The sequence below is a fragment of the Elephas maximus genome, chromosome 10, assembly GCF_024166365.1.
Source record: "Elephas maximus indicus isolate mEleMax1 chromosome 10, mEleMax1 primary haplotype, whole genome shotgun sequence".
NCBI classification, from domain to species: domain Eukaryota; kingdom Metazoa; phylum Chordata; class Mammalia; order Proboscidea; family Elephantidae; genus Elephas; species Elephas maximus.
The window spans coordinates 15,202,757-15,230,563 of NC_064828.1; the positions used below are offsets into that span (position 1 = coordinate 15,202,757).

General features: G+C 46.4%; 2 protein-coding genes across 4 annotated transcripts in view; one reads left to right on the forward strand and one right to left on the reverse strand.

Moving 5' to 3' along the window:
* The window catches only part of SPINT1 (serine peptidase inhibitor, Kunitz type 1), a 14,002-nt gene extending 12,844 nt beyond the window's left edge, over positions 1-1,158 (reverse strand). Inside the window, exons 1-2 of one of the 3 annotated variants that reach the window (XM_049898627.1) lie at positions 1,075-1,158; positions 233-781 (exon numbers count right to left, since the gene is read on the reverse strand). In XM_049898627.1, the coding sequence (XP_049754584.1) occupies positions 233-698 (466 nt within the window). In that variant the 5' untranslated portion in view covers positions 699-781; positions 1,075-1,158. Of the gene's footprint in view, positions 1-232; positions 782-937 lie in introns of all 3 variants that reach the window. The other 2 variants (XM_049898628.1, XM_049898626.1) reach the window with 2 other exon arrangements.
* PPP1R14D (protein phosphatase 1 regulatory inhibitor subunit 14D) lies at positions 1,019-27,188 on the forward strand. Its single transcript, XM_049898629.1, has 5 exons — positions 1,019-1,082; positions 19,705-19,983; positions 26,543-26,626; positions 26,819-26,851; positions 27,056-27,188. Exons 2-5 carry the CDS (start codon positions 19,729-19,731, stop codon positions 27,119-27,121), a joined length of 438 nt encoding a protein of 145 aa, XP_049754586.1. The 5' UTR covers positions 1,019-1,082; positions 19,705-19,728; the 3' UTR covers positions 27,122-27,188.
* The last annotated feature ends 619 nt before the right edge of the window (positions 27,189-27,807 follow it).

Sequence of the window (27,807 nt, forward strand, 5' to 3'; positions counted from 1 at the left end):
TCAAATCCACCAGGCCTTCCCTGGAAACTTTATGAGGCAGTTCTATTCTGTCCTATGGGGTTGCTATGAGTCAGAATCCACTAGATGGTAATGGGTTTATTTCTGGGGAGGAACTGAGGTAGCATGGATTCTCCTCTTTAACTCTTTTCTGATGCTCACTGTCCCCAGGCCTCCTCAACCAGCCCCTTTCCCGAATCTCCGAATCCACCCAGCCCGGCACCCTGCTCCTTACCTCCAAAGCCCTGGGTTTGAAGCTCCCGGTACGAGCTATAAACCTCTCGCATGAGGTAGTTGATGAAGCCCTCCCTGGGCGCGAACTTGCACACAAAGTTCTGCTCGTAGAGGCAGTTCATGAGGAAGCAGGAGGGGGTGTCGTCCTCCAGGCCGTTGGGCCGCAGCTCCACCAGCGCTAGGTTGCAGCTGTGTGTAGCGCAGCAGGCGCGGACGCAGTCCCAGTCGCGGCGCACGGCGGGGGAGCCCAGGAAGGTGGCCCCGTTGCTGACCGAGGCCTCGGTGTCGAGCACAAAGGCAGGCACCCCGGCGGTAAAGAGGTCCAGGCAGGCGGTTCCGGCCGGCGGCCGGAGGGGCAAGGGCGGCGGTCCGGCCTCGGTGCCCGGGAGGCCGAGCGCCCACAGGAGCCACACCGCGGCGGCGGCGGCAGCGGAGATGCGGGCCTGAGCGAGGCGGGCGCCGGCCATCGTCCTCCCGGGGGCCGTCGGCCTCCTCCCGCAGGGGGTCACCTTCACAGTGCCGGCCTCTGGACTCCGAGAGCGCTCGGGACCTGAGAGAGGGGAGGGGACAGAGGAGGAGACACACCTGATCAGCCCGGGAGACCTCGAGGAAGGCGGTCTGCGGGGAGGAAGTGAGGGCGAGGGCGGGGAAGCAAGGGGCGCCCTGCCAGCAAAGTGGGGTTCGCGGGCCCGACCCTCCCACGCACCGTGCGGTGACCAACCGCCCGACGGACGTTCAGGTGGACGGCTAAGAAACTCGTACCCGGACACACGCACGAGCGCAGAACAAAAGGCCAAACACGCTCCGAGCCCGCTCCGCCCCGCGCTCCCGGTCCCAGGTTACCTGCGCAGGTGAGCGGGGTGGGGCCAGGCCCGCCGAGGTTCCGGTCCCGGCTTCCTGCGGGGCTCCTGCCGCCGCTTCCGCACCGGTGTCCGGCGCGCTGGGGATCAGCCACCTTCTCCCGGTAGTTTCTGGTGAAACTGAGTCACCGCGGCGGGGGCGGGGCCGGACATTAACCCCTGCGCCGCCAGTCCCGCCCCCGGCAGGTGCGCGGCGGCCCTGCCTCCCAGGGCGGGCTTCCGGGCGACCTCCCCGCGGGCCTGCGGCTCCCAGCCCCACCCCAGCCTGGTCCCCCGAGGGGCTCCGGCGCCTGCGGGCGCCCTCCTCGCGCCTCGCCTTAGAGGCTGCTCTCCGCCGACTCCTCCGAGCCCGGCCCCGCGAGGGGCCCCGCGTTGCAGAAGTGCACCCCGACCCGCGGAGGCCGGGACACGGCTGGGGCGCTCCAGCGAAGTCGAGCACGCACGGGTCCGGCGCTCTGGGGCGGCTGCCGCCAGCCTCCCTTTCCCGTCCTGGGCAGCATTCCCAACCCCAGGCCTGGGGCGCTGGTGGAGGGGCTGGGGGAGGTGAAACTGGGGAAAGCCCAATGCAAATTACTTCGCCGCCCGTCGCCTGCCCTCGGGAAATCGTTTCCATTGCTCTGCAGGAAGAGAACCTTTGATTATGGAAATTCGGGATGCCTGTTTCAGCGTCACTGGCCTTGCCAGCGTTGGGAAACCCTTCTTTCTGCCGCAGAGAGAAAACTGAGGCAATTTCCTGAGTCCGGGCTTAACTGCTTGACCCACAATGGTTCCCTTTTGTTTGAGGCCCTTCCTCATTTGATATTAAAGTTTACCTTCCCGTCTCTTGTGGAAGCGGAATCTCAGTTACTGCGCATTGGCCCTTTTCCTTGAAGTTCACGTTCCCTCGCCTTTCTTGGTTAAGAGCTGACCACTTTTTTCCCAGTAAAATTGCCATTTTCAACCCCTTAGACGCTTAAAGGTTCTAGTTCGCCAAAGTCACTGAGTCAATGCCCTTCATCGAACCGTGGAGTCCTTGAAGCCAAGCTCCTTGCTCTTCCTGGATGAAGAGCCCCTCTTAAAAGACCATTCACTTCAGAACTAGATTGGTCTGGTCTCCCCCCCAAAAAGGAATCCCACACCTTTCCATGATGGCTCAACATCCTCCATCCAATGGGACTGGTCTTCTGGATTTCTCACCTGGGGCAGCTTTATCTGGCCATCCTGTAGCCAACTTTTTGAACCTTTCCCTTGCTAAACTACAAGATCCTCCAGCTGCCCACATTATGGGTGTTGAGTATGGGAATCTGAGGCCTGTGTCTTCCTTTCTCTGGATTTTCTGGACTTCCAGAGCCCCTGGCACAGTGGTGGACATAGAGCAATGATGGTGTGCTGGGAATGGAGCAAATGCCTGTGCAGTTACCAGAAGTAAGGGATTTTGTTGTTCCCCACTGCACCCCTAATACCTTAAGCATACAAGGACCCTAACACAGGAGAATATTACCTTATGGGCATGTTGTTTGTGCATGTGTCAGTCAGTTACAAAGACCTACATTTATCAAGCACTGACAACGTCCCAAGCCCTTGTTTCTTAGCCATTCCCACACTCTATCCCATTTCATATGCAAGCCAAGGAAGTGGATACCATTTTTGCCCCCATTTTACAGATGAGAAACAGGCTCAGACAGGTGAACTAACTTGGGTCATGCAGCAGCCAGGTGGCAAAGCAGGGAACAGAGCCCAGGGAGGCCAACTTCATTGCTTTGATGCCCAAACATTCACAGCACTTGGAATTCTCTCTTCATCTGGAGGTTCCACCCCCTCCTCGATACAACTTGCGTGGGACTAAAACTCATTTTCAAGTGGTGAACAGCCATCGTTTCTTGAGATGGCTACTGTGTGCCAGGTCGTATTTAACATATGATTGCTAATGCTTACAACTAGAAGAATTGTTTCCACTTTGCAGAGAGGTTCAGTAACTCCATCAAGGTCCCGTAGTGAGGAGTGGGAGACAGGTTATATAGGAGTTGAGTTTGTGGGCTCAGAGTCAGATTACTGGGTTCAAGTCTTCATCTGCCACTTACCTATCTGCGTGACCTTAGGCAAGTTATCTAACCTTTCTGTGCATCAGTCTCTGTATATGAAATGGAGCTTCATAGGGTTGTTGTGGGGATAAAATGAGTTAACACAAGTCAAACATTTGACAGCACGAGTGCTCTGTAAATGTGACCCGAAAAGAAAGTGACAGCCAGGATTTTATCCCACTATTCTCTGACATAAAAAATCACACTTTCCCCACTACCTCATGCTGCTTCTTACACGTAGAAAGAAAATCTACTCATGAGGAACAAAGACCTTAAAATAACCCAATGGCGTTGAAAGTGATTGTTGTGTAGACAGTAGATAAGAATTATCCTAGGTGAAGGGGAGGACAACACACAATACGGGGAAAGTCAGCACAACTGGACTAGACCAAAAGCTAAGAAGTTTCCTGAATACAACTGTCTTAGTCATCTAGTGCTGCTATAACAGAAATACCACAAGTGGATGGCTTTAACAGAGAGAAATTTATTCTCTCACAGTCTACAAGTCCAAATTCAGGATGCCGGCTCCAGGGTAAGGCTTTCTCTCTCTGTCGGCTCTGGAGGAAGGTCCTCGTCAACAGCCTTCCCTTGGTCTGGGAGCATCTCAGCACAGGAACCTCAGATGCAAAGGATGCGCTCTGCTCCTGACACTGCTTTCTTGGTGGTATGAGGTCCCCATGTCTCTCTGCTCACTTCTCTCTTTTATATCTCAAAAGAGATTGGCTTAAGACACTACCTAATCTTGTAGACCTTGTCAGTATAACTGCTGCTAACCCATCTTACCACATCATAGTGATAGGATTTACAACATATAGGAAAATCACATAAAATGGTGAACAACCACACAATACTGAGAATCATGGCCCAGCCAAGTTGACAGATATTTTGGGGGGACACAATTCAATCCATGACAACAACCAAACACTTCGAGGGACAGAGTAGCAGGGGCAGGGGTCTGGTGACCATGGTTTCAGTGAACATCTAGGTCAATTGGGATAAAAAAGTTTATTAAGAAAATGTTCTGCATCCCACTTTGGTGAGTGGTGTCTGGGGTCTTAAAAGCTAGTGAACAGCCATCTAAGATGCATCAGTTGGTCCCAAAGGAGAATGAAGAAGACCAAAGACACAATGAAAATATTAGCCCGAGACAGAAAGGACCACGTAAGCCAGAGACTCCATCAGCCTGAGACCAGGAGAACTAGATGGTGCCTGGCTACCACCAATGTCTTCCCTGACAGGGAACACAACAGAGAGTCCCTGACGGGGCAGGAGAAAAGTAGGGTGCAGACTCAAATTCTAGTAAAAAGACCAGACTTAATGATCTGATTGAGACTGGAGGGACCCCAGAGATCATGGACCCTGGACTTTCTGTTAGCTGAGAACTGAAACTATTCCCAAAGCCAACTTTTCAAAGATTAGACTGGACTATAAGACATAAATGATAACTCGTGAGGAAAGTGCTTCTTAGCTCAAGCAGATACATGAGACTTAATGGGCAACTCCTGTCTGGAAGTGAGATGAGAAAGCATAAAAGGACAGGAGCTGGCTGAACGGACACGGGAAATCTGGGGTGGAAAGGAGGAGTGTGCCGTCATATTACAGGGATTGCAACTGGGGTCATAAACAATACGTGTTTAAATTTTTTGTACAAGAAACTATCTTGAACTGTATACTTTCAATGAAACCACAATAAAGAAAAAAAAAAGTGACTGTTTTGAATGGAATCATATCCTCCCAAAATATGTGTTGACTTCCTAACCCCTGTACCTGTGGATGTGATCCTGTTTGGAAACAGGACTTTTCTTTTGTTGCATTAATGAGATAAAACCAGTATAGGGTAGATCCTAAAACTAATCACTTCTGAGTTATAAAAACACCAGCATAGACACAGAAGCACATACAAGGGGAAGACAGACTCTAAGGAACACCAAGAAGTACCAAGGATCGCTGACAGATACCAGGAACTAGGAGAGAGGCTCACAGAATTGATGCAACCAAGACCCTAAATTGGACTTTTAGCCTCCTAAACCGTAAAAAAATAAATTTCTGTTCTTTAAAGCCATCCACTTGTGGTATTTCCATTATGGCAGCACTAGATAACTAAGATAGTGATGGTATTTGAATGGTGAGAATATGATGTAAGATTTTCTTATTTCTAGTTTTTAAGATACTTTCCAAGTTCCTGTTAACGAGCACAGAATGCTTCAATATGAAGAAATAAACACATTATGACAACCTCCGTATTCATCATAAAACCAAACCCATTGCTGCCGAGTAGATTCCAACTCAAAGCAACCCTACAGCGACCCTATAGGACAGAGTAGAACTGCCCTACAGGGTTTCCAAGGAGCAGGCTAGTGGATTTGAACTGCTGACCTCTTGGTTAGCAGTGGAGCTCTTAACCACTGTGCCACCAGGGCTCCTCATATTTAGGCTCAAATCTCTCTTCTCTCCACTTGTCTCCTGTTCTCACTGTCCTAGTCACATTGGCGTTATCTGTGCCCCTGCTTTTCCTTGGGCTTTCCTCACAAACACCCAACCAGCCCCTGAGTCCTGATTCTCTTCCTTGGTAGTCGTTCCCATCCATCCCATCTTGTCTATTGTCACTGCTGCCCTTGCCCTGAGCTCTGTGCCAGCTTCCTGAGGGACTCCAGGCCACCCTGCACACTGCCACATGGTTCCTTCCTTCGGCCCTCTCTTCATCTGCCCTTCACATGTTCAGACCTTCAGTGACCCTAAGATCCTCTCTGGAAATATGCCGAGAGCCGACTATTCCCCGGATGGATTCATAAAGTTTGGTTTGTGAAGAGGCAGAGAGTTTCCGAGCTGTAGGGGCCTTAATTAAATCTCTTTCTGTTACATATAGGGAACTGAGGCCTAGAGATATCTTGATTTGTCCAGAAACATTGAGCTAAAATATAACAGAGCGAGCTCCAGACCCCAGGTCTCTTGACTGCCAGTCCTGGGCCCTTTCCATTATTCTGAGCTGCCTTCCTGCAAAGCTTTTCCAAATGGTCTCATTTTCTAATTCTATATTGCAGGCAGAAGGACAGTTATCTGGATGAGTAAGCTCTTTTGTTACACCATGTGGCTCATTTTCCCTCTGCAAGGTTTGGGAAGAGAATGGCCTAGGTTCTGTGCCACAGACTTCATTCTTATTTGCTACATCACCAGTACTGACCATTGTTTTTAGGTATGGGCAGTTTGGTGACAATATTTAGTCCTTAACACCACTACTAAAAAAGGAATGCCTTGTCTTGGATGGTGGTCTGCTGGCATCTGTGGGAAGGTGTGGTGTCTTGTCTACAAAGGTGGTCCACCAATAGTACCTGTTTGTACTGTAACTTACTTTGCCTAATAAAAGAAACCAATCCACTGCCATCAAGTCAATTCCAACTTGTTGCAACCCTATAAGACAGGGTAGAACCATAGGATTTCCAAGGAGTGGCTGGTGGATTTGAACTGCCAATCTTTTGGCACCAGGGCTCTATTACGCAACCAGGGCTCCACTTTGACCAATAGAATGTAGCAAAAGTGGCTGCCATTTTTCCCTCTTGGAGACAATTGCAATATAAATAAGATTGACCACCCTGCAGGAAAGGCCACCTGAAGCGAGCAAGACCTTAGAGAATGAAAGACTATGAAGGGAGAGAGAGGCCCCGTTAGCTCCCAGTCATTCCAGCTACCCCAGCTCAGGAGCTGGGTGAAACCATCTTGCATCCTTATTGTCCCAGCAGAGGCTAGCACTCTGTGCCAAGTTCTGCCCAAATTGCAGAACTGTGAGCAAATAAATGTCTGTTTGTTTTAAGCTTCTAAATTTTAGGGTGGTTTATTACATGTCGGTAATAACTGAAACAGAGGGTAATATATCATAAAAATGATATGTAGGGGGCGTCTGACCTCCTCTAACTTCACAAGAGGGAAGGAGAATCAAGATCAACAGCCCAAGGCTGATTGGTATGCCGTGGGCGTCAGACGTGCCTCCACCCTCCAGCCTTTTTGCCAATTCTGACACCATCCATCCCTCCCACAGCACTTGTACTTCTCTGCTGGATTCAATTAATTCCTTGCAATGATCGCACAAGAACTCACAGGCCATACTCCTGATGATGGGGTTGATTAGGGAATTAACAGGTTACAATTCAGGATCAGAAACAACTCAGGATAGAGTTCTTCAGTCAGGACAGACTCTTTTCAGCCATGCCTATAGGCTCACCTCTGCCTAGACCTCAGCCTCTGTCCTGCTCAGGCAAGTGTTACAAAGCTCTTTTAGCTCTGCCAGTAAGTGTCCAGAGGCATCCCATTCCTCTAGTAAGCCTCCTGCCCAAAGGTGCTCAGCGTTCTCACTCCATCGGCTGGGAAGCCCACCATGCCATCTCCTGCCTATCTCCTGGTTCTGCTCTCTCTATTGCCACCATTTCTCTGCTGCTGCTTCTTGCTATATTTTGCCATCTCTGATGTTACAGCTCTCTCTCCGTCTCCTGAATCTAGGAGGTTCTCAGCGCAGGGATCCCGGGTCCAAAGGATGCTCTCCACCCCTGGGTCTTCTTTCTTGGTGTTGATGAGATCCTCCCTTCCTGCCTCTTAGATGGCTCATTTTAAGTCTAGCAGGATGGCAAAACTGATCAATCCCCTCATTAGGGTTCCATACACCTTGTTTGGGTGGTACCACCCCCAAGACGGTACCACGTACCTTATTTACATTATTAGCAAGCTATCCAATCCCCTTGGTGGGCCATAATCACCTCATTTGCATAGCCCCACCCAGTCATTCTGTGAGAGCTACAAAGACTATGGGTAGAAGGGACGTATTAAGTAATTCACTGCACCATATATATTTACAGAATAAATTTTTCTTTTAACGCTCTAAGTAAAAGCCCGCTAACTCCCTTGATAACACAGAAACAAGGATTTTTGTTAAAGAACTGGGGGAAAAGTAATACAGGCCTGCATCCTCTTTGTTGCCCTGCCCTCATATGGCCCTTCAGTCCTGGTGGCTTTTCCTTCCCATCTTATCTGGGATCCTGAGCTCCTTTATCTTGTGCAAACTTACTGATGAATGGTGACACGAGTAGGCCTGTGAGATGTGTATCAATGCCAAGATGGAAGAATGTAAATAAGGAGCCTCACACTACAGATAATGGATGTAACTCATTTGTTACAAACAGGTTCAGAGAGGCTCCTTGCTGCTGGGTGTATGTGTGTGAATCTGTGTCCCTGTGTAGGCATCCTGTGATGTCTGCATCTTTGTGTCTCTCCAATCCGTCACCAAGTTCTGTTAAATATTACCCCTAAATAGCTCTACCCTCTGTCCACTTCTCGCCATCGACAGAACCCCCTTCCCCAGCCAAGCCCTACTGCAATGGCCTCCTGACTATCTCCTTGAACCCTTCTGTACCCTCTGATCCTTTCTCCACATAAAAGCCAGAACACTGTTTTGGAAATTTAAATCTGAATATGCCTACCTGCTCAACCACCATTGCTCAAGACCCTTCGGTGATTGCCCAGTACCTTTGGAATGGAGACAAAACTCTTCAACCAGCTCACAGAGCCCTGCATGGTTACCCACATCCCCTTTCCTGCCTCATGGCTTACTTTTCCCTCCTTCTCCTCTCTGTTTCAGCCCCACTGACCTTCTCTTAGTCCCTTGTACTCACCATCTCCTTCCTGCCACAGGACCTTTGCATATGCTGTGCCTTTGGCCAGGCCCACTCTTGCTGACCTCTTTGCTTAGTTAATTCCTACTCACCCTCAGAACTCAGTTTAAATGTTGCCCCTCACTAGGTCACACCCTCACTAGACACTCATACAGCACCCCCTACTTTTTCTTTACATTGTTAAATGCAGGTGTAGTTTTACATTTATTCGTTTTATTATTTGATAATGTGTGTTTATTTTCACACTAGAGTGTAAATTCTAGGAAGGAAAGGATTGGTGATTGATCATAATGCTTGGCTTATTGAAGGAGCTCATACAATCTTTGCTAAATGAATGAACAAAACCCAGTAACTCTTCTAACTCTGTTCCTTTTTCTAGAAAGGGCCCCAAACCCTTGGGAAGGTAGGAAACAGAGGAGGGAGGGAGCTATCATAATAATGTCTGCAGGTCACAGAGTGTCAAAGTAACAACTGTGTCTACAAGTTGTGTTAGTAGGGGCATGTAGAGGCCGCCCTACCCCTACTCATCTCCATCCTCTTCTGGACTTCTGGCATTTTCCAAAGAGTACACAAAGAGAGACACTGCAGGTAAACCCCAGGGCCAGCCTTCAGCAGGCCACAGCCTCACCAGGAAGACAGGGAGAATGGGAGGGTGAAGAGAAGGAGGGAATGGATGTGTCCTGAGAAGGAACTCTGTTTTGGACGCCATGCTGAATGTTTCCATATATCCCTCACTTAATCGGAAACCCTGGTGGTGTGGTGGTTAAGTGCTATGACTGCTAACCTAAAGGTCGGCAGTTCAAATCCTCCAGGCACTCCTTGGAAACTCTATGGGGCAGTTCTACTCTGTCCCATAGGGCTGCTATGAGTTGGAATCGACTCGATGGCAATGGGTTTGGTCTTGGGTTTTTCTCACTTAATCCTCCTAACAATGCATCTTTGCAGATGAGAAAACAAATTCAAAAAAGTTGTGAAACTTGGCTAGTTACAAAACGAATGAGTGGTAAAGCTAACTTTGAAGTCAGGCCTGTCATCCTTCCTTCCAAAGCCTGGTCTTTTCCAGTCTATTATCCTGGTTTCCAGCCCTTGAACACCTCTCCCACTCTGTTAACTTAGGGCCTGAATTCCATCATGAAAGGCTGTTTCACTGCTCTTTTCCAAAAGCTCTCTTTTAGGGTGTCTCGGTCATCTAGTGCTGCTATATCAGAAATACCACAAGCGGATGGCTTTAACAAAGAGAAGTTTATTCTCTCACAGTCCAGTATGTTTGAAGTCCAAATTCAGGGCACAAGCTCCAGGGGAAGGCTTTCTCTCTCTGTCAGCTCTGGAGGAAGTTTTTTGTCATCAGTCTTCCCTTGGTTTCTTTGCTTAGGAACCTCAGGTCCAAAGGACATGCTCTGCTCCTTGCACAGCTTTCTTGGTGGTATGAGGTTCCCCTATCTCTCTGCTCGCTTCTCTTGTATATCTCAAAAGAGATTGGCTTAAGACATTATCTAATCTTGTAGATCTCATCAATATGTTGTTGTCCTTAGGTGCCGTTGAGTCGGTTCTAACTCATAGTGACCCTACGCACAACAGAACAAAACACTGCCCGGCCCTGAGCCATCTGTACAATCACTGTTATGCTTGAGCTTATTGTTGCAGCCACTGTGTCAATCCACCTCATTGAGGGTCTTCCTCTTTTCCTCTGACCCTGTACTCTGCCAAGCATAATGTCCTTCTCCTGGGACTGATCCCCCCTGACAACATGTCCAAAGTATGGAAGACGCAGTCTCGCCATCCTTGCTTCCAAGGAGCACTCTGGTTGTACTTCTTCCAAGACAGGTTTGTTCGTTCTTTTGGCAGTTCATTGGTATATTCAATATTTTTCACCAACACCACAATTCAAAGGCGTCAATTCTTCTTCAGTCTTCCTTATTCATTGTCCAGCTTTCACATACATATGATGCGATTGAAAACACCATGGCTTGGGTCAGGCGCACCTTAGTTTTCAAGGTGACATCTTTGCTCTTCAACACTTTAAAGAGGCCCTTTGCAGCAGATTTACCCAATGCAATGTGTCTTTTGATTTCTTGACTGCTGCTTCCATGGCTGTTGATTGTGGATCCAAGTAAAATGAAATCCTTGACAACTTCAATCTTTTCTCTGTTTATCATGATGCTGCTTATTCGTCCAGTTGTGAGGATTTTTGTTTTCTTTATGTTGAGGTGCAATCTGTACTGAAGGCTGTGGTCTTTGATCTTCATTAGTAAGTGCTTCAAGTCCTCTTCACTTTCAGCAAGCAAGGTTGTGTCATCTGCATAACGCAGGTTGTTAATGAGTCTTCCTCCAATCCTGATGCCCCGTTCTTCTTCATATAGTCCAGCTTCTCGTATTAGTTGCTCAGCATACAGACTAAATAGGTATGGTGAAAGAATACAACCCTGATGCACACCTTTCCTGACTTTAAACCAATCGGTATCCCCTTGTTCTGTCCGAACAACTGCCTCTTGATCTGTGTAAAGGTTCCTCATGAGCACAATTAAGTGTTCTGGAATTGCCATTCTTCGCAATGTTATCCATAATTTGTTATGATCCACACAGTCGAATGCCTTTGCATAGTCCATAAAACACAGGTAAACATCCTTCTGGTGCTCTCTGCTTTCAGCCAGGATCCATCTGACATCAGCAATGATATCTCTGCTTCCACGTCCTCTTCTGAAACTGGCCTGAATTTCTGGCAGTTTCCTGTCGATACACTGCTGCAGCCATTTTTGAATGATCTTCAGCAAAATTTTGCTTGTGTGTGATGTTAATGATATTGTTCTATAATTTCCACATTCACTTGAATCACCTTTCTTGGGAATAGGCATAAATATGGATCTCTTCCAGTCAGTTGGCCAGGAAGCTCTCTTCCATATTTCTTGGCATAGATGAGTGAGCACCTCCAGCGCTGCATCTGTTTGTTGAAACATCTCAATTGATATTCCATCAATTCCTGGAGCCTTGTTTTTCGCCAATGCCTTCAGAGCAGCTTGGACTTCTTCCTTCAGTACCATCGGTTCCTGATCATATGCCACCTCTTGAAATGGTTGAACATCGACTAATTCTTTTTGGTATGATGACTATGTATTCCTTCCACCTTTTTTGATGCTTCCTGCGTCATTTAATATTTTCCCCATAGAATCCTTCACTATTGCACCTCGAGGCTTGAATTTTTTCTTCAGTTCCTTTAGCTTGAGAAACCCTGAGCATGTTCTTCCCTTTTGGTTTTCCATCTCCAGCTCTTTGCACATGTCATTATAATACTTTACTTTGTCTTCTCAAGCCACCCTTTGAATTCTTCTGTTCAGTTCTTTTACTTCACGAATTCTTCCTTTTGCTTTAGCTGCTCGATGTTCGAGAGCAAGTTTCAGAGTCTCTTCTGATATCCATCTTGGTCTTTTCTTTCTTTCCTGTCTTTCCAATGATCTATCGCTTTCTTCATGGATGATGTCCTTGATGTCATTGCACAAGTCCTCTGGTCTTCGGTCACTAGTGTTCAATGCATCAAATCTATTCTTCAGATGGTCTCTAAATTCAGGTGGGATATACTCAAGGTCATATTTTGGCTCTCGTGGACTTGCTCTGATTTTCTTCCGTTTCAGCTTGAACTTGCATATGAGCAATTGATAGTCTGTTCCACAGTCGGCCCATGGCCTTGTTCTGACTGATGATATTGAGTTCTCCATCGTCTCTTTCCACAGATGTAGTCAATTTGATTTCTGTGTATTCCATCTGGTGAGGTCTCTGTGTATAGTCGCCGTTTATGTTGGTGAAAGAAGGTATTTGCAATGAAGAAGTCGTTGGTCTTGAAAAATTCTATCATTTGATCTCTGGCATTGTTTCTATCACCAATGCCATATTTTCCAACTACTGATCCTTCTTTGTTTCCAACTTTCACATTCCAATCGCCAGTAATTATCAATGCATCTTGAATGCATGTTTGATCAATATCAGACTGCAGCAGCTGATAAAAGTCTTCTGTTTCTTCATCTTTGGCCCTAATGGCTGGTGTGTAAATTTGAATAATAGTCATATTAACTGGTCTTCCTTGTGGGAAAAAAAAAGAATTTTTAGAATTTTTTTTTTTTTTAGGTGTATGGATATTATTCTATCACTGACAGCATTGTACTTCTGGATAGATCTTGAAACGTTATTTTTGATGATGAATGCAACACCATTCCTCTTCGAGTTGTCATTCCCAGCATAGTAGACTATATGATTGTCCGATTCAAAATGGCCAATACCAGCCCATTTCAGCTCACTAATGCCTAAGATACTGACATTTATGTGTTCCATTTCATTTTTCATGATTTTCAATTTTCCTAGATTCATACTTCATACATTCCAGGTTCTGATTATTAATGGATGTTCACAGCTGTTTCTTCTCATTTTTAGTCGTGCCACATCAGCAAATGAAGGTCCCGAAAGCTTTACTCCACCCACATCATTAAGGTCGACTCTACTTTGAGGAGGCAGCTCTTCTCTAGTCATCTTTTGAGTGCCCTCCAACCTGGGGGGTTCATCTTCCAGCACTATATTAGACAATGTTCAGCTGCTATTCGTAAGGTTTTCACTGGCTAATGCTTTTCAGAAGTAGACTGCTGGGTCCTTCTTCCTAGTCTGTCTTAGTCTGGAAGCTCAGCTGAATCCTGTCGTCCATGGGTGATCCTGCTGGTACCTGAATAACAGTGGCATACCTTCCAGCATCACAGCAACACACAAGCCCCCACAGTAGGATAAACTGACAGACACGTGTGGGCTACCACTAATTCATCTCATTACATCATTTAAAAAAAAAAACCCGTTGCCATCGAGTGGATTCCGACTCATAGCAACCCTATAGGACAGAGTAGAACTGGCCCATAAAATTTCCAAGGAGTGCCTGGTGGATTCGAACTGCCAACCTTTTGGTTAGCAGCCATAGCTCTTAACCACTGTGCCACCAGGTTTTCCCAATACATCATAGCGATAGGATTTACAATATATAGGGAAATCATATCAGATGACAAAATGGTAGACAATCATACAATACTGGGAATCATGACCTAGCCAAGTTGACAGATATTTTGGGGGGGACACAATTCAATCCATGACATAGGGGTCAATGTATGATAGTTGGAGTTGATACAGTGGAAACAGACATTCAACATCATAAAGACAACCACTACAAGACCTAAAAGGAAGCACATAAACAAAAATTGATATGTGGGACAAATGTGCCTGATGGTCCCACAAATCTGTCTCTTGCTCCAACAGCATTTGGAAAGAACAGACCCAGGGACTCCACACCTCCAGCCTGTGACCACCATCCAACTTCTTCTCCAGACTCAATTTCTGGGACCATCTTCTCGGTCAAACCCTGTTTCCAGGACCACTTAACACTGTTTTATTTGTTTCGTTTTTCTTATTGTTGACCAACCATGAGCTCCCAGATCCATGAGAATTAATCCAACAAAATAGAGGCCTTTGTCAACCGCCTGGTCAATCTGCATCTGCAGGCCTCTACATCTACCTTTCTCTGGGCTTCTATTTTGAATGTGATGATGTGGCCTTCGAAGGGGCCTTCCACGAGTTGGTGAAGGAGAACTGCGAGGTGCCCAGCATCTCTTTAAGATGCAAAACTAGTGTAATGGTGTGCCCTCTTCCAGGGCATGCAGAAGCCACCCAATGTGAATGGGGTAGGACCCTGGATGCCATGGACACTACCATGGTCCTGGAGAAGAATCCGTATCAGGCCCTTTTGGGTCTGCATGCCATGGGTTCTACCTGCACACACCTCCATCTCTGTGACTTTCTGGAGAGCCATTTCCTAGGCGAGGAGGTGAACTTCTTCAAGAAGGTCGGTGCCCACCTGACCAACCCCTCCATCTCAGGCTGGCCTGGGAAGTATCTCTTGGGAAGGCCCACCCTCAAGTATGACTAGGGGCCTCCAGAGCCCAGTGGCCTTTGAGGGGCTCCTCTGCATTCTCCTGACATCTGGGCTTCTGCCTGATCCTCTCTCTCCAGCCAAGAGGCAGCTTTTAAAGCACCCTGGAGCCCTTTCCTAAGCCATGGACCAAGTGGAAATAATAGAGCTTCTTTTCACAGCAAAAAAAAAAATTGGTATGTGTGTAAAAATGGCATGACCTCTTCTAAATCTCACAAGGGGAAGGAGAATGAAGACCAATAGCCCAAGGCTGATTCCTGAGGCAGAGATCAGACATGTCTCCTCTCTCCACCATCTTTATCAACTCTGATACCAACTATCCCTCCCACGGTATCTCTACTTCTCTGCTGGGTTCGATAATTCATTGCAATGACCACACAGAACTCATAGACCATACTCACGATTATGGAGTTTATTAGGGGAGTAACAAGTTACAATTCAGGTTCAGGAATGCTCAGGTTACTGTTCTTCCATCAGGACGGCCTCTTCCCAGCCACACAAGTCTCTCTATGGCCCTCAGCCTCTGCCCTGCTCAGGCAAGTGTTTCAAAGCTCTTTTAGCTCTGTCGATAAGCGCCCGGAGGCACCCTACTCTACCAGTAAGCCATGGCCCGAAGGCGCTCAACTTTTTCTCTCTGTAGGCCGGGAAGCCCATGTACCGTCCCCTGCGAGTCTCTGCTGCTGGTCTCTCCTGCCGCCATTTCTCTGTCACCGCTTCTTGCTGTCTTGTGTTCTAAGCTCTCTCTCTGTCTTTCTTGGTCTCCTGGTTCCAGGAGCTTCTCTGTGCAGGGATCCTGGGTCCAAAGAACACACTCCACCCTTGGCTCTCCTTCTTTGGTGGTGGTAAGATTCTCTTTTTCCCCCGCCTCTGGAATGGCTCATTTCAAGCTCAGCAGGATGGCAAACTTGACCAGTCCTCTCGGTGGACCTCATTATCCTATTTGCACAGTCCTACCCAGTCACTGGAGTGGGAATTATAAGACCATGGACAGAAAGGCCACACAAAAGTGATCCATCACATTGCAGGCCGCCCCTTGGCTTTTCTAGCCCTGATTCTTTCATATTGAAGGGTCACTTCCCCCTCCCAGTCATTTTACCAGTCCAAAACAGTTATTAACAATTAGTCCTTCAGTAGAACAAAAGAGTCTTCAAGGTGAGGGTACTCAGGTACCAGCCATTCAGGTCTGCTGCAGGTGTCCATTTGACCTGGTCAGGTTCTCCAAAAGTCACCTTGGCTTCACCCTTCCTGGTGTCTGATAAAATTTAACTGAGAGAAGATTATTCCCTTACTCTGAATCTCATGAGGTATCAGCATAACAAAACCTTTAAGAGACTTTAGGTTTGGTCACTGTGCTTGAGGGCAGAAGCGCCTCCCCCTTAGTCCACTCCTTCACACTTACAGCTTCTACAATTACAGTCTTTACAATCACAATAAACCCTGTTAACAATCAACCCTCACAATTGAATTATATAATCCTATTAACATCTCCTCCCAACCTCTCCTCCCCTCCCAACCTCTCCCCCCTAGACCCATCAGGAAAAGAGGAATCTACTCAGTGGAGATCCTCCCTTGTCCCCCTCATTTAATATAAGTACACTCACGAAAGCATGTAAGTCAGCCACTTCATCCCTTTATCTCCCCCCATTTTAGATAGCCAATGTTTAAATTGCCCATCCCTTTCAAACCAGTATTCTGAGAAGACAAGCATGTTCCTTGGTCTTGAAGAATCTTATGTTATGGTCGGAACTTTGAGCATCTGCATCCTTAAGTCCAGTCCTGAGCAAGGCATCAAATTGCAACAGTCTACACCGGCTCACAGTGTCAAACATCTTTCTCTTCATTCAGTCACGTTCTGGTTAGGTTAGCCCTAGCCATCTAAGCTAGGTCACAATGGGTAGCAGCCTCAGGCTCAAGAGTTCACACACACCTCCTGGCACTTCAGACAGCCCTTTCACACTGTCTCTTTCCTAGCCCTGCCTTGGGCTAGGTCAAGGGGTTCCACCCATAAACGTAGGCGTCCATACGACTCCCTTTACTTCTGAGCAGCCAGCCCTTCCTCTCTCCCTCTCATCCCTAGCCCCCATGGGCTGGGTCAATGGGTGCCAGTGGGACATGTCCAAACTCAGCACATCACTTCATTGCTGCACTTTCCCCACTTTCACTCATGAGTGGACACAGGTGGTCACCACAAGCAAGGGTATCAAGCTGTCTACGCAATGGTTCCCTTTAATTTCCAGTCCTGAAAGGGGTTTTCTTCTGATGGGCACTGACTCTTCCTGCCTTGATGCACCCAATGGCAAACTGCTTGCTTGAAATTCAAAAAGCAAAATGGTCACTTTTTCCCTTGCAGCTCTTTCCTTCAAATGCAAATCTGTTCTCTCAGCAGTTCTGCATGTCTTTTCAAATGCAGATTTCCTGACTCTGAAGGGTTCCAGTGGGGCTCAGGTGTACACAGGGCTACTGCATTCAAACAGCCTGTTTCTTCCAGCAAATTCTAGTTCCTCTTTTAGCATATCCAGTCAAGTACTGGCTGAAGGTGGAGTTACACACTCTCTGCAATCTGTAATATCCAGTATTCATTCCTACCGTACATTTAGGAGAAACATTCAATATCCATAGGACATTCAGATAAACACATAATCCTAAACACATAACCCTTAAAAAACATTCCAGTTTCATCTTCTCTTCTCCTCACCTTAACTATCTTTCCATTCATATGCATATGGCCTTGGACTTCTGGCTGGGTGGAACCAGTAGACCCTGGCCCTCTATCAGTTATCCTGCTTATCTGGCCAGGCTTTTGCCCAGGCCACTCCAGATATGGCTTTTTGGCCATTACAGGTAACAACAACCCAAATAACCATCTAAGAGTCAACAGTTTCACTTCTCAAGCCCCTTCATTCTTTCTCTTACAAAATCCTATGCTTTCATGAGTCTGGAACCATTGCAAAGAATCCCACTTCTGACACCAACTGTAAAAATGGCATAGAGGTGGAGTCTGACCTCCTCTAACTTCACAAGGCGGAAGAAGAATGAAGATCAACAGCCCAAGGCTGATTCCTATGAGGTGAAAGTCTGACATGCCTCCTTTCTCTGCCATCTTTATCAATTCTGACACCAACTGTCCCTCCCACTGCATTCTCTACTTCTCTGCGGGGTTCGATAATTCGTTGCAATGACCACACAGAACTCACAGACCGTACTCACAGTTATGGGGGTTATTAGGGAAGTAACGAGTTACAATTCAGGCTCAGAAATCCTCAGGATACAGTTCTTCCATCAGGACAGCCTCTTCCCAGCCACACAAGCCTCTTCCTGGCCCTCAGCCTCTCCCCTGCTCAGGCAAGTGTTTCAAAGTTCTTTTAGCTCTGCTGATAAGCACCGGGAGGCACCCCACTCTGCCAGTAAGCTTTGGCCCAAATACACTCAGCTTTCTTCCTCCATGGACCAGAAAGTCCTCTGCCTTGTCTCCTGCTGGTCTCTGCTGCCAATCTCTCCTGCCACCATTTCTGTGCCACCATTTCTTGCCATCTTGTGTTACAGCTCTCTCTTTCTCTGTCTTCTGGTTCCAGGAGCTTCTCAGCGCAGGGATTCTGGGTCCAAAGGACACGCTCTGCTCTTGGCTGTCCTTCATTAGTGGTGGTATAATCCTCTTTTTCCTGCCTCTGAGATGGCTTATTTCAAGTTCAGCAGGTTGGCAAAATTTACCAATCCCCCTGGTGGGCCACAATTACCCTATTTGCATAGTCTCACCCAATCATTTGGATGGGAGTTGCAAAAACATTGGGAGAAAGGCCACACAAAAGCAATCCATTGCACCTCAATGTGGAAGGTAAAGGGGATATGGCAGTAGTGTGAGTTAATTTCTCATACTTCATATTGAGTAGACAAGAGATATTGTCTAAAATCAACAAATTCAGGCGGATACTACATAAAAGGATAATGATGATCACAGGAAAATGAAAAACAGAAGCTGTTGATGGTGGTTGCCTCTGGAGATGGAGCTGGAGAAGGGAGAGAAACTTTCATTTTTATTCGTTTGTCCTTTGAACAACTCTTTTTTAAAATTAGTTGTTCTTTTGTTCTGCAACTTTTTTAAAAAAAGGTTTAGAAAGGACTAAACAAACAAAAATACCTGTTCTTTAGAATGTATGTCCGAAAGTGTTACATTCGGTATAAGTTTTCTTTTTCCACTGTCTGGAAGAACCTGAATTAGGGGAGGGTCGTGTGATATAAAACATGGTTTCCTAAGCAGGAAGAGTCATACGATACAAAACTGGATTCCTAAGCAGTTGCCTTTGGGGAATGGGCATGGTAGACAAGCACATAGGGCCAGGCAGACAGAGGAGAGTCTTCCTTCACATACTCCTAAAGGCAGGTTACATTCAGACATGAGAGAGCACTGGGCCCACAAGGGCCAGAGATAATCACCCCTCCCAGTCCATCCCCCAGTTCAAGACTTTGCCCCCAGTAGAGCAGCACTCCAGCAGGAGCTGTCTGACCTCAACTCCTCTGAGGTCCAGAGTGGATCTGGTCCCAGGAAGGTGAAATGCAGAGGATCTCAGGTGACTGTGCCTCAGGTCCTGTTCCAGTGCTGGCCATAGAGCACTAATTGCAGCCCTGAGCCCCTCAGGACCCAGGGCCCCTTCCTCCTCCCAGGGCATGGCACCCTCTTGACCTTTGCTCATCTGCAGTTTATATCACTTTGGGCCCTAGCAGCTGCAGAAAAAGAGGCTGAGGCACAGCTCTGGAGTGCCACTCACTGGCAGCAAGGAGGGCCAGAGACTGGTATTCCTACCACAAAGGCCTATTGCTCTTTGACCCCTGCCCCTCCCAGGGAGGCTTGTCCCTCCCTCACTCCTTCCTGCCTTCTGTGCTTCCTTTCCCCCTGTTTTTTACGTCCTCATTTCCCTCCATGCCCTTGACTGACTGGTGATTTTTCTTAGCTTCTTGCCCAGGCCAACCCTTCCATGCTGTCTTCAAGCCCTCCTTCCTGTACGTCTCCCAACCCAGACAGGGAGAATCCAAGTAAGAAGGTCCAGTGGTCTTCCAGGAGAAGAAGGACATCATCCACAGACTCAGAGTCAAAGCCCCATCCTGACCCCTCCAAAGTGCCCAGGTCCCGGAGACCCAGCCGGCTAACAGTGAAGTACGACCGGGGACAGCTCCAGCGCTGGGTGGAGATGGAACAGTGGGTAGACGCACAGGTTCAGGAGCTCTTCCAGGTGAGTAGCAAGGTGGACGGTGGGAGGAGGGAAGGCTGGGAGAAGATAGGGGACTTCAGGCCAGCGAGGCACTGGGAGAGAGCCTGCATGGAGACCCTCAGAGGAACTGGAGGGGTGAATGCAAGATGCTCCCGTGGAAATAAAGCTTTTTCTAACAGATGGAAGGAAGAAACGTGGGTTTGGAGTCCAGAAACCTGTCTCCTTCTGGTCCTGGGTTGGCCTATAACTCTCATTTATGATTTGGGGCAGATTTTTTAACGTCCCTGAGACTTAGTTTCTTAATTTATGAAATGGGGCTATTAATGCCTGTCATCTCCTTCAGAGAGCTTTTTGAGGCTTAAATGAGATAGTAGAAGGGAAAATGCTTTGAAAAGTATAAAAGATGAGGTTATTTTTCTTTGTTTTATGTTTTTATTTACTCTCAACCTCAGCACACATACAAATCTACAGCTATGCTGTCCACTATGACAGCTACCAGCCATGCGTAACTATTTAAATTAAGTAAAAGTAAAAATTCAGTTCCTCAGTTACACTAGCCACATTTCAAGTGCTCAGTATCCCCATATGGCTAGTGGCTATTGTACTGTCAGCACAGACATAGAACATTTCCATCATCTCAGAAAGGACAGGGCTGGACTAGAGTGTTGTTGTTAGATGCCGTTGAGTCAGTTCCAACTCTTAGCAACCCTATGTCCAACAGAACAAAACCCTGAGCCATCCTCACAATACTTGTTATCCTTGAGCCCATTGTTGCAGCTACTGTGTCAACCCATCTCATTGAGGGTCTTCCTCTTTTTCGATGACCCTCCACTCTACCAAGCATGGTATCCTCCAGGGACTGGTCCCTCCTGATAATATGTCCAAAGTATGTGAGACAAAGTCTTACTGTCCTCACTTCTAATGAGCATTCTGGCCGTACCAAAAAAACAAACTCATTGCAGTGGAGTGTATTCCAAATCATGGTGATTCTATGCATTACAGAGCAGAACTGAACTCCATAGGGTTTTCTTGGCTGTAATATTAACAGAAACAGATTATCGCACCTTTCTTTCATGGTGCTGTTGGGTGGGTGGGTTTGAACTACCGAAGTTTGAGTTAGCGGTGTGCAAACCTTTCGTGCCACCCAGGAACCAAGCGTAACCAAAAGTGAATGTTAATACCAGGACCTAACCTAGCCTTGATCTTGGCTCTGAGTGATCCCTGCCTTCTCCCCTTGCGAAAAAGCAGGTCCTGGCTCTTTGTCTGGGAAAGTGGCACTTTCTTACTTAGATACCACTGAATCTGGCTCCTAAGGTAGTAACAACCACCACTTCAATAGCAAGAATAATGTTTTAAGCACTTATCTATGTCCCAGGCACAACGCGAAGACTTGACATGCATTATTTCATTGCATCTTCCCCATAGCTCCATCAGGTAGGTACTGTCTTACGGCTGAGAAAATGGTGGCTTGGAGATGTTGAGTATCTTGCTTAAGGTCACATAACCAGGAAGTGGTGGGACCAGGAGCTGAAGCTGGGGCTCTGGCTGCAGAGCCTGAATGCTTATCCATGCGTCCAGTGGTTCACCACTCCTGAAGCACTTAAAAAAAATACCGAAGCCCCTGCTTCACCTCAACTGAATCTAAATTTTATGGGGAAGGGCATAGGCATTATTTCTTTTACAAGCTCCGCAGTTGATTTTGACATGCGGCTGAGGAATACCAGGAGTCCCACCTTGTGCATAACACATGGTCTTTGTTGCTCTTCCTTCTTGTCTCAAGTCATATATTTTTTCCTTGGAACTGGGAGCAGAAGAGGCACATATCCTAGGCCTGTGTCTGTCCTGACCTTGCAGGACACCTCTACACTGCCCTTTAGTATTTCCAGCACCTTCTCTTTCTCTCTGTCTTCACAGAACTAGTTTCAATTTCAAATTCTTGTGCACTTGCATGACAAATCTTGTATTACAGACACTTCAGGGAAAACCCTTTTAGACTTTGGACAGTTGCCAAAGAACCTTGTTTTGCAAGATTAAGGCAAGGGGGAAAGCTATACAGTAATGAGCCCATAACACTGGAAAACAGGACATGTGGGAGGACCACTCCCAGGCAATGGCCAGAATAAAAGGCCAAGCCTGTGGTTGCCATGGCAATTGTCCAAAGGTGCCAGGTGGCAGCTCCCCTCCCAATCCCTGTGCTTCTCAGCAGGAAGCAGCTGAGCGACTGGGGAAGCCCCAGGTGGCTGGTCATCTTGGGCACAGGCCACGGCAACACAGTCTTCAGCCTTACCCTACTTCAGCTGTAGCCCCATAGAGCCCTTCCCCAAACACCAGGGCTCTACCCCATATGGCCACCTTGTCTGGCACCACTGGGAATGTTCCCAGGATGCTTCCTTTTACTTGTTTTTTTTTGGGGGGGGGGTTAGTTTAGTTTAATGGGACCAAGTTTTCCCTTGTTGGAGGGCCCCACCTCTTTTCCCTGAGTGTATAGCCTGGTTTGGGGTCCTCAGAAGAATGAAGTAAATCTGGGGAATACAAACAGACTTGGAGCTCTGGAGCTCCTGTTGTCCAGAGATGGAATGTGGATTTGGTTTATAAGCAGGAACTTAAACGCCCAAGAGTCTCTATCCTATTTTATGGAGACCCTTGCTCAATAATATGCCACCTTGTGGATACCACTCTCTCGTTCTTGTCTTCCTTACAGCCAGACTCCTTAAAGGATTCGTCTACATTCACAGCCTCTACTTATTTTTTCTCTTCCTGTCACCCCTCAAATCACTGAAATCTGGCTTCTGTTCCCATCGTTGTATTGAATGGACTGTTCTGGGGCTAAATCTCACGGACACATCATTAGGGAACACTGTTCATTCACCAAGAGTCTTGAAACATTCTTTTCCTGTCGCTTCTGTGACACTCTTTTTCTAGGTGGCAGCTGGCATTTTGATGCAACCTTTTTGATAGTGGCAACATCTTATAAGAAACAATGTATTAAACTTTCAACTTTAGAAAAGTATTGTCAGTTAATGTATGAAGCAAACAATTCTTAGCACATCTCTCAGTCTTAACCATTGCTGGCCCCCATGATGGAGAGATCAGGGGTAAGGGGTTTGGGGATAGAGTGGAGGTGAGAAAGGGGGTCAAATCAGGCAGTGCCTGGCAGGGAACTACCATCTGTAATATAATGCCACACGTTTACCACTTGTTCATCTCAGAAGCAGTTGTTTGATATATCCCCTCATTTTCTGAGAATTCACATCTCAAATGATCTGATGTTTTCCTAGAAGTAAAAGATACTTGAGGGAAAAACAAACAAAAAGTAATATTTGAGGAGAAGAATATTTGGACTATGATATGAGCCCATATTTTCGACTCCAGACTTTAGTGGCAATCTTTCAGTAATATGCATACCTTACATTTAATGTGCACATATTTAATATCATAAATTGTACAGTGGTTTGGGGGGAAGGACCCATATATTTTTAGCGGTGGAGTTCTAATACTTAGAATGTATCTTTATTTTTATGCCCACTCCAACTTCTGGGATTACAATTATACATATATTATTAGGCTGCTTGATGTGGTCCCATAGGTCACCAGGGCTCTGTTCTGTTCCCCCCATCAGTTTTCTTTCTTTCTGTGATTCATTTTGGTTAATTTCTATTGCTACATCTTCAAGTTCAGGGGATCTTTTCCTCTGCAGTATCTCATCTGCTATTCTGTTCAGTACATTTTTCATTTTAACCCAGTGACCCAGTGCCGTTGAGTCATTTTTTAAATACTGTATTTTCATCTCTAGATGCTTGATTTGGTTCTTGTATCTTCAATTTTTCTCCTTACTATGTTCATATTAGTCTGCTAATTCCATCATCTCTGCCATCTCTGGGTCTGTTTCTATTGACGGATTCTTTTCTTGGTTATGGGTCCCTTTTTCTTTCTTCTTGGCATGATTTTTAGTTGGATATTGGACATTGTGGATTTTATGTTGTTGAGTAACTGGATTTGTTTCTTCCTTTAAAGAGTGTTGGGCTTTGTTCTAGTAGGCAGGTAAGTTACTTGTGATTCAGCTTGATACTTCCGAGGCTTGCTTTTAAGCTTCATTGGGGCGAGTCTAGAATAACACTTTATCTAGGGAATAATGTACCTCGCTACTAAAGCTTGGCCTTTCTGAGGTCTCTACTGAATTCCTGTGTTATTAATGATGATTTCTATCCTGACTGGTTGGAACTTGAATATCTCGCAATCCTGTGTGAGGTTTGGGAATCATTCAGCTCAGTGCCTCTATTTCTCTTTGCCTGGCCTTGTGAAGGTTTACCCTATGCATGTACATCTTATGTTTCAGCAAAGACTCAAGGGAATCTTTATGCAGATCCTTGGAGGTCTCTTTCTGTATAACTCTGTTTTCTCCAGAACTTTGCCCAGCAAATTCCAGTTCAACCTCCCTGAACTCTGATCTCTGTCACATCCATTTAGCAAGACCACTGTGTTCTGCTTGGAATGTCTCTCTCTGCTCTGTTGCCTCCAGAAAGGAATCCAGAGCAATTATGGAGTTTATCTTTTTTGTTTCTCTTCCCTCTGGAATCACAGTGCTGAGCTACCTGTTGTCCAATGTCTGAAAAATTTGTTCATATCTTTTGTCTAGTTTTCTAGTTACTTATGTTGGGAGGATAAATTTGATCCCTGTTCCCCTACCTCACATCATATATGAAAATTACCTAAAAATGGATCAATGACCTAGATATAAGAGGTAAAACCAGAAAATGCTTCAAAGAAAACATAGGAGTAAATCTTCAGGACCTTGTATTTGGCAATGGACTCTTAGATATGACACCAAAAGCAGAAGCAACAAAAGAAAAAGCAGATAAATTGGACTTTTTCAAAATAAAACACTTTTTGCATTTTTGGGACATTTTCAAGAAACTGAAAAGATAACCCACAGAATGGGAGAAAATATTTGAATATCATATATCTGATAAGGGTATAATATCTAAAACATGTAAAGAACTTCTACAACCCAACAGCAAGAAGACAACCCAATCAAAAAATGGGAAAAGACTTGAATAGACATTCCTCCAAAGAAGATATGCAAATGGCCAATAAGAACATGCAGAGATGCTCAACATCATTTGTCATTAAAACCCAAACGCATTGCCGTCAAGTTAATTCCAACTCACAGTGACCCTACAGGACAGGGTAGAACTGCCCCTTAGTGTTTCCAAGGAGCAGCTGATCAATTCGAACTGCTGACCTTTTGGTTATCAGTTGAATGCTTAACCACTGCGCCACCAGGGTTCACATTTGTCATTAAAGAAATGCAAATCAGAACTGTTGACAGTAGAAGGAGCAAGGGAGGGTAGGGGGGCTTTAATTTTAATTTTGTAAACTCTGTATTGTTTAACTTTTCTTCAATGATATAACTTTTAAAAACAGCTTTATAGAGATATAATTTATAAACCATACTGGTCACCCATTTAAATCACACAATTCAATGGTTTTTAGACATTCATAGGGTTGTGAAACCATCCTCCCCAAAGAAACCCCATATCCATCAGTAGTCATATTCCATTCCCCACCCCTCCCCCCCTCCCCACCCCTGATAACCACTAATCTACTTTCTGTCTCTACACACGTGCCTATTCTGGACATTTCATATAAAAGGACTCATACAAACATGATCTTTTCTTACCAGCTTCTTTCACTACCATGTTTTCAAGGTTCATTTATATTGTAGCATGTATCAGTACTTCATTCATTTTTACTGCTGAATAATATTCACTTCACTGTATAGCTTATACCAGAGTCCCTGGGTGGTACAAATGGTTAAGTGCTTGACTTCTAGCCAAAATATTGATGGTTTGAAGCCACTCAGGCACCTCAGAAGACAGGCCTGATGATCTGCTTCTGCCTTGAAAACACTGTGGAAAGTTCTACTCTGCACACGTGGTGTCGCCATGAGTCAGAATCAACTTGATGGCAACTAACAGTTGATGGACATTTGGGTTGTTTGCACTTTTTGGCTGTTCTGAATAATGCTGCTATAGACATCCACGTGCAAATTTTTGTGTGGATGTATAATTTCATTTCTCTTGGGTATGGACCTAGGAGTGGAATTGTTGGGTCATATGGTAAGGTGGCATAGTGGTTAAGTGCTATGGCTGCTAACCAAAGGGTCAGCAGTTTGAATCTGCCAGGCGCTCCTTGGAAACTCTATGGGGCAGTTCTACTCTGTCCTATAGGGTCGCTATGAGTCAAAATCAACTTGACAGCACTGAGTTTGGTTTTGGTTTTTATGGTAAATCAACATTTTGAGGAACTGTTTTCCAAAGCAGCTGTACCATTTGACATTCCACTAGCAATGCACATAATAAGTTTTGAAATTAAGCAGCTTTTTTCAAAGAACCCTAGCATCATTTCATGTAGAACATAGTTAAGTGTTCAGTAAGTATTTATTGAATGGAAGAATGAAAGGGTGTTTTGAGTAAGGTGGGCAGAGGGGCTGAACTTGAGAAATAGGAGGAAGACAGGGAGGGAGGTAACTCCTGTACCAGCTGGCCAGGTCTCTGAGCCCCACGTGATTCCTATCCAGGATCAACCAGCCCCGTCTGAGCCAGAGATTGACCTGGAGGTGCTCATGGAACTACCCACAGAGGAGCAAAAGACTCATCTGGAGGTTGGATGGGGGCCTGGGCCCCATGCCCAAGTGGTGAGGGGTTGGAGATGGGCTTGGACCAAGGGCAACCCAGGAACCTAGGCTCTGTCTCCTTGGGTGGAGTGGGGAAAGCCAATTCAGAGGTGAGAGAATTCCTGGGGTTCTGAGTGGGGCTATGACTTGGTGACCCACTCTCTGTTCTCTTCCATCCAGGCCATTCTCCAAAACTGCCCCCGGCCCACAGAGGTAAGGGACCCTCTGCTGGTCTGGGGATAAGAGGCCAGTGAGGGAGGTAGCTAAAGAAGAGTGTTTGAAAGGAAGACTTGGCCCAGGGTCTTTATCCCCTTCCCCAGTTTTGGAGAAATGGGGTCAAGGGAAATCAGGAAGGGCAGGGTGGTGAATGGATGTAACCCCATGTCTTGATCTCACCTCTGTCCGTTTCTCCATCAGTCCTTTATCTCTGAGCTACTCAGTCAACTCAAGAAACTCCGGAGACTCAGCAGGCCTCAGAAGTAAGCCTTGTGAGACCACCTTCAACGGCCTCAGCAGTGCCCAGGCCTGCCATGAACATCTGGATCCTGGGCTGTGGAGAGTCCTCCTTGGGACACAGACAAGGAAGGTGGCAGACAAGGAGGGACATTTGGACACTCCTAGTAGATGTGCAGTCACAGCTAGTTCCTGTCCACTGGGCTTTCTGGGAGCCAGACATGCTGTTGCCCAGGGATTTCCTTGGCAGCAGCCAAGTGGATAAAACCCTTAGGAGCTCAGTTGAATGGAGTGTGGACCACATCTGTGCTGAGGGGCGGGGGAAGGGGAGGGTGAAGTGATATACTGGAAGGCCAACATCCTGAGTCACTGGGACTAGGTTCTACCCACGTATCTCATTTATTCATCAATTCATTCATCCAAACAGGCCTTGAGAATTCAAAGATAAAGGTCATAACCCTGCTTCAGAGAGCTAGCAAGGTCCAAAGGCCAAGCAAAACACGCCTGGTTAAGACACTCAGCATTCTGGCATCACCAACAGGAAGGACACAAATGGCAAAGGCTAGTTTCGAATTCCAGAGGAGAGGTAACAGGAAAAACCTACATGGGCTTGAGGGCATCAGTGAAGGCCAAACTTTCCTCTACCCCCAAATGATGCAGGAGGCCTCAGGCTCTTTCTTGAGCTGGCTCCAGCCAGAGACAGGAAGAGAGAAGCA

What these genes read in the sequence shown, in the direction of transcription:
- PPP1R14D (XM_049898629.1), top strand. Translation starts at nt 19,729, where the DNA reads ATGCTGTCTTCAAGCCCTCCTTCCTGTACGTCTCCCAACCCAGACAGG. An exon ending in AGCAAAAGACTCATCTGGAG is followed by an intron (nt 26,627 to 26,818) that starts GTTGGATGGGGG and finishes TCTTCCATCCAG; the next exon opens with GCCATTCTCCAAAACTGCCC. An exon ending in ACTGCCCCCGGCCCACAGAG is followed by an intron (nt 26,852 to 27,055) that starts GTAAGGGACCCT and finishes TTTCTCCATCAG; the next exon opens with TCCTTTATCTCTGAGCTACT.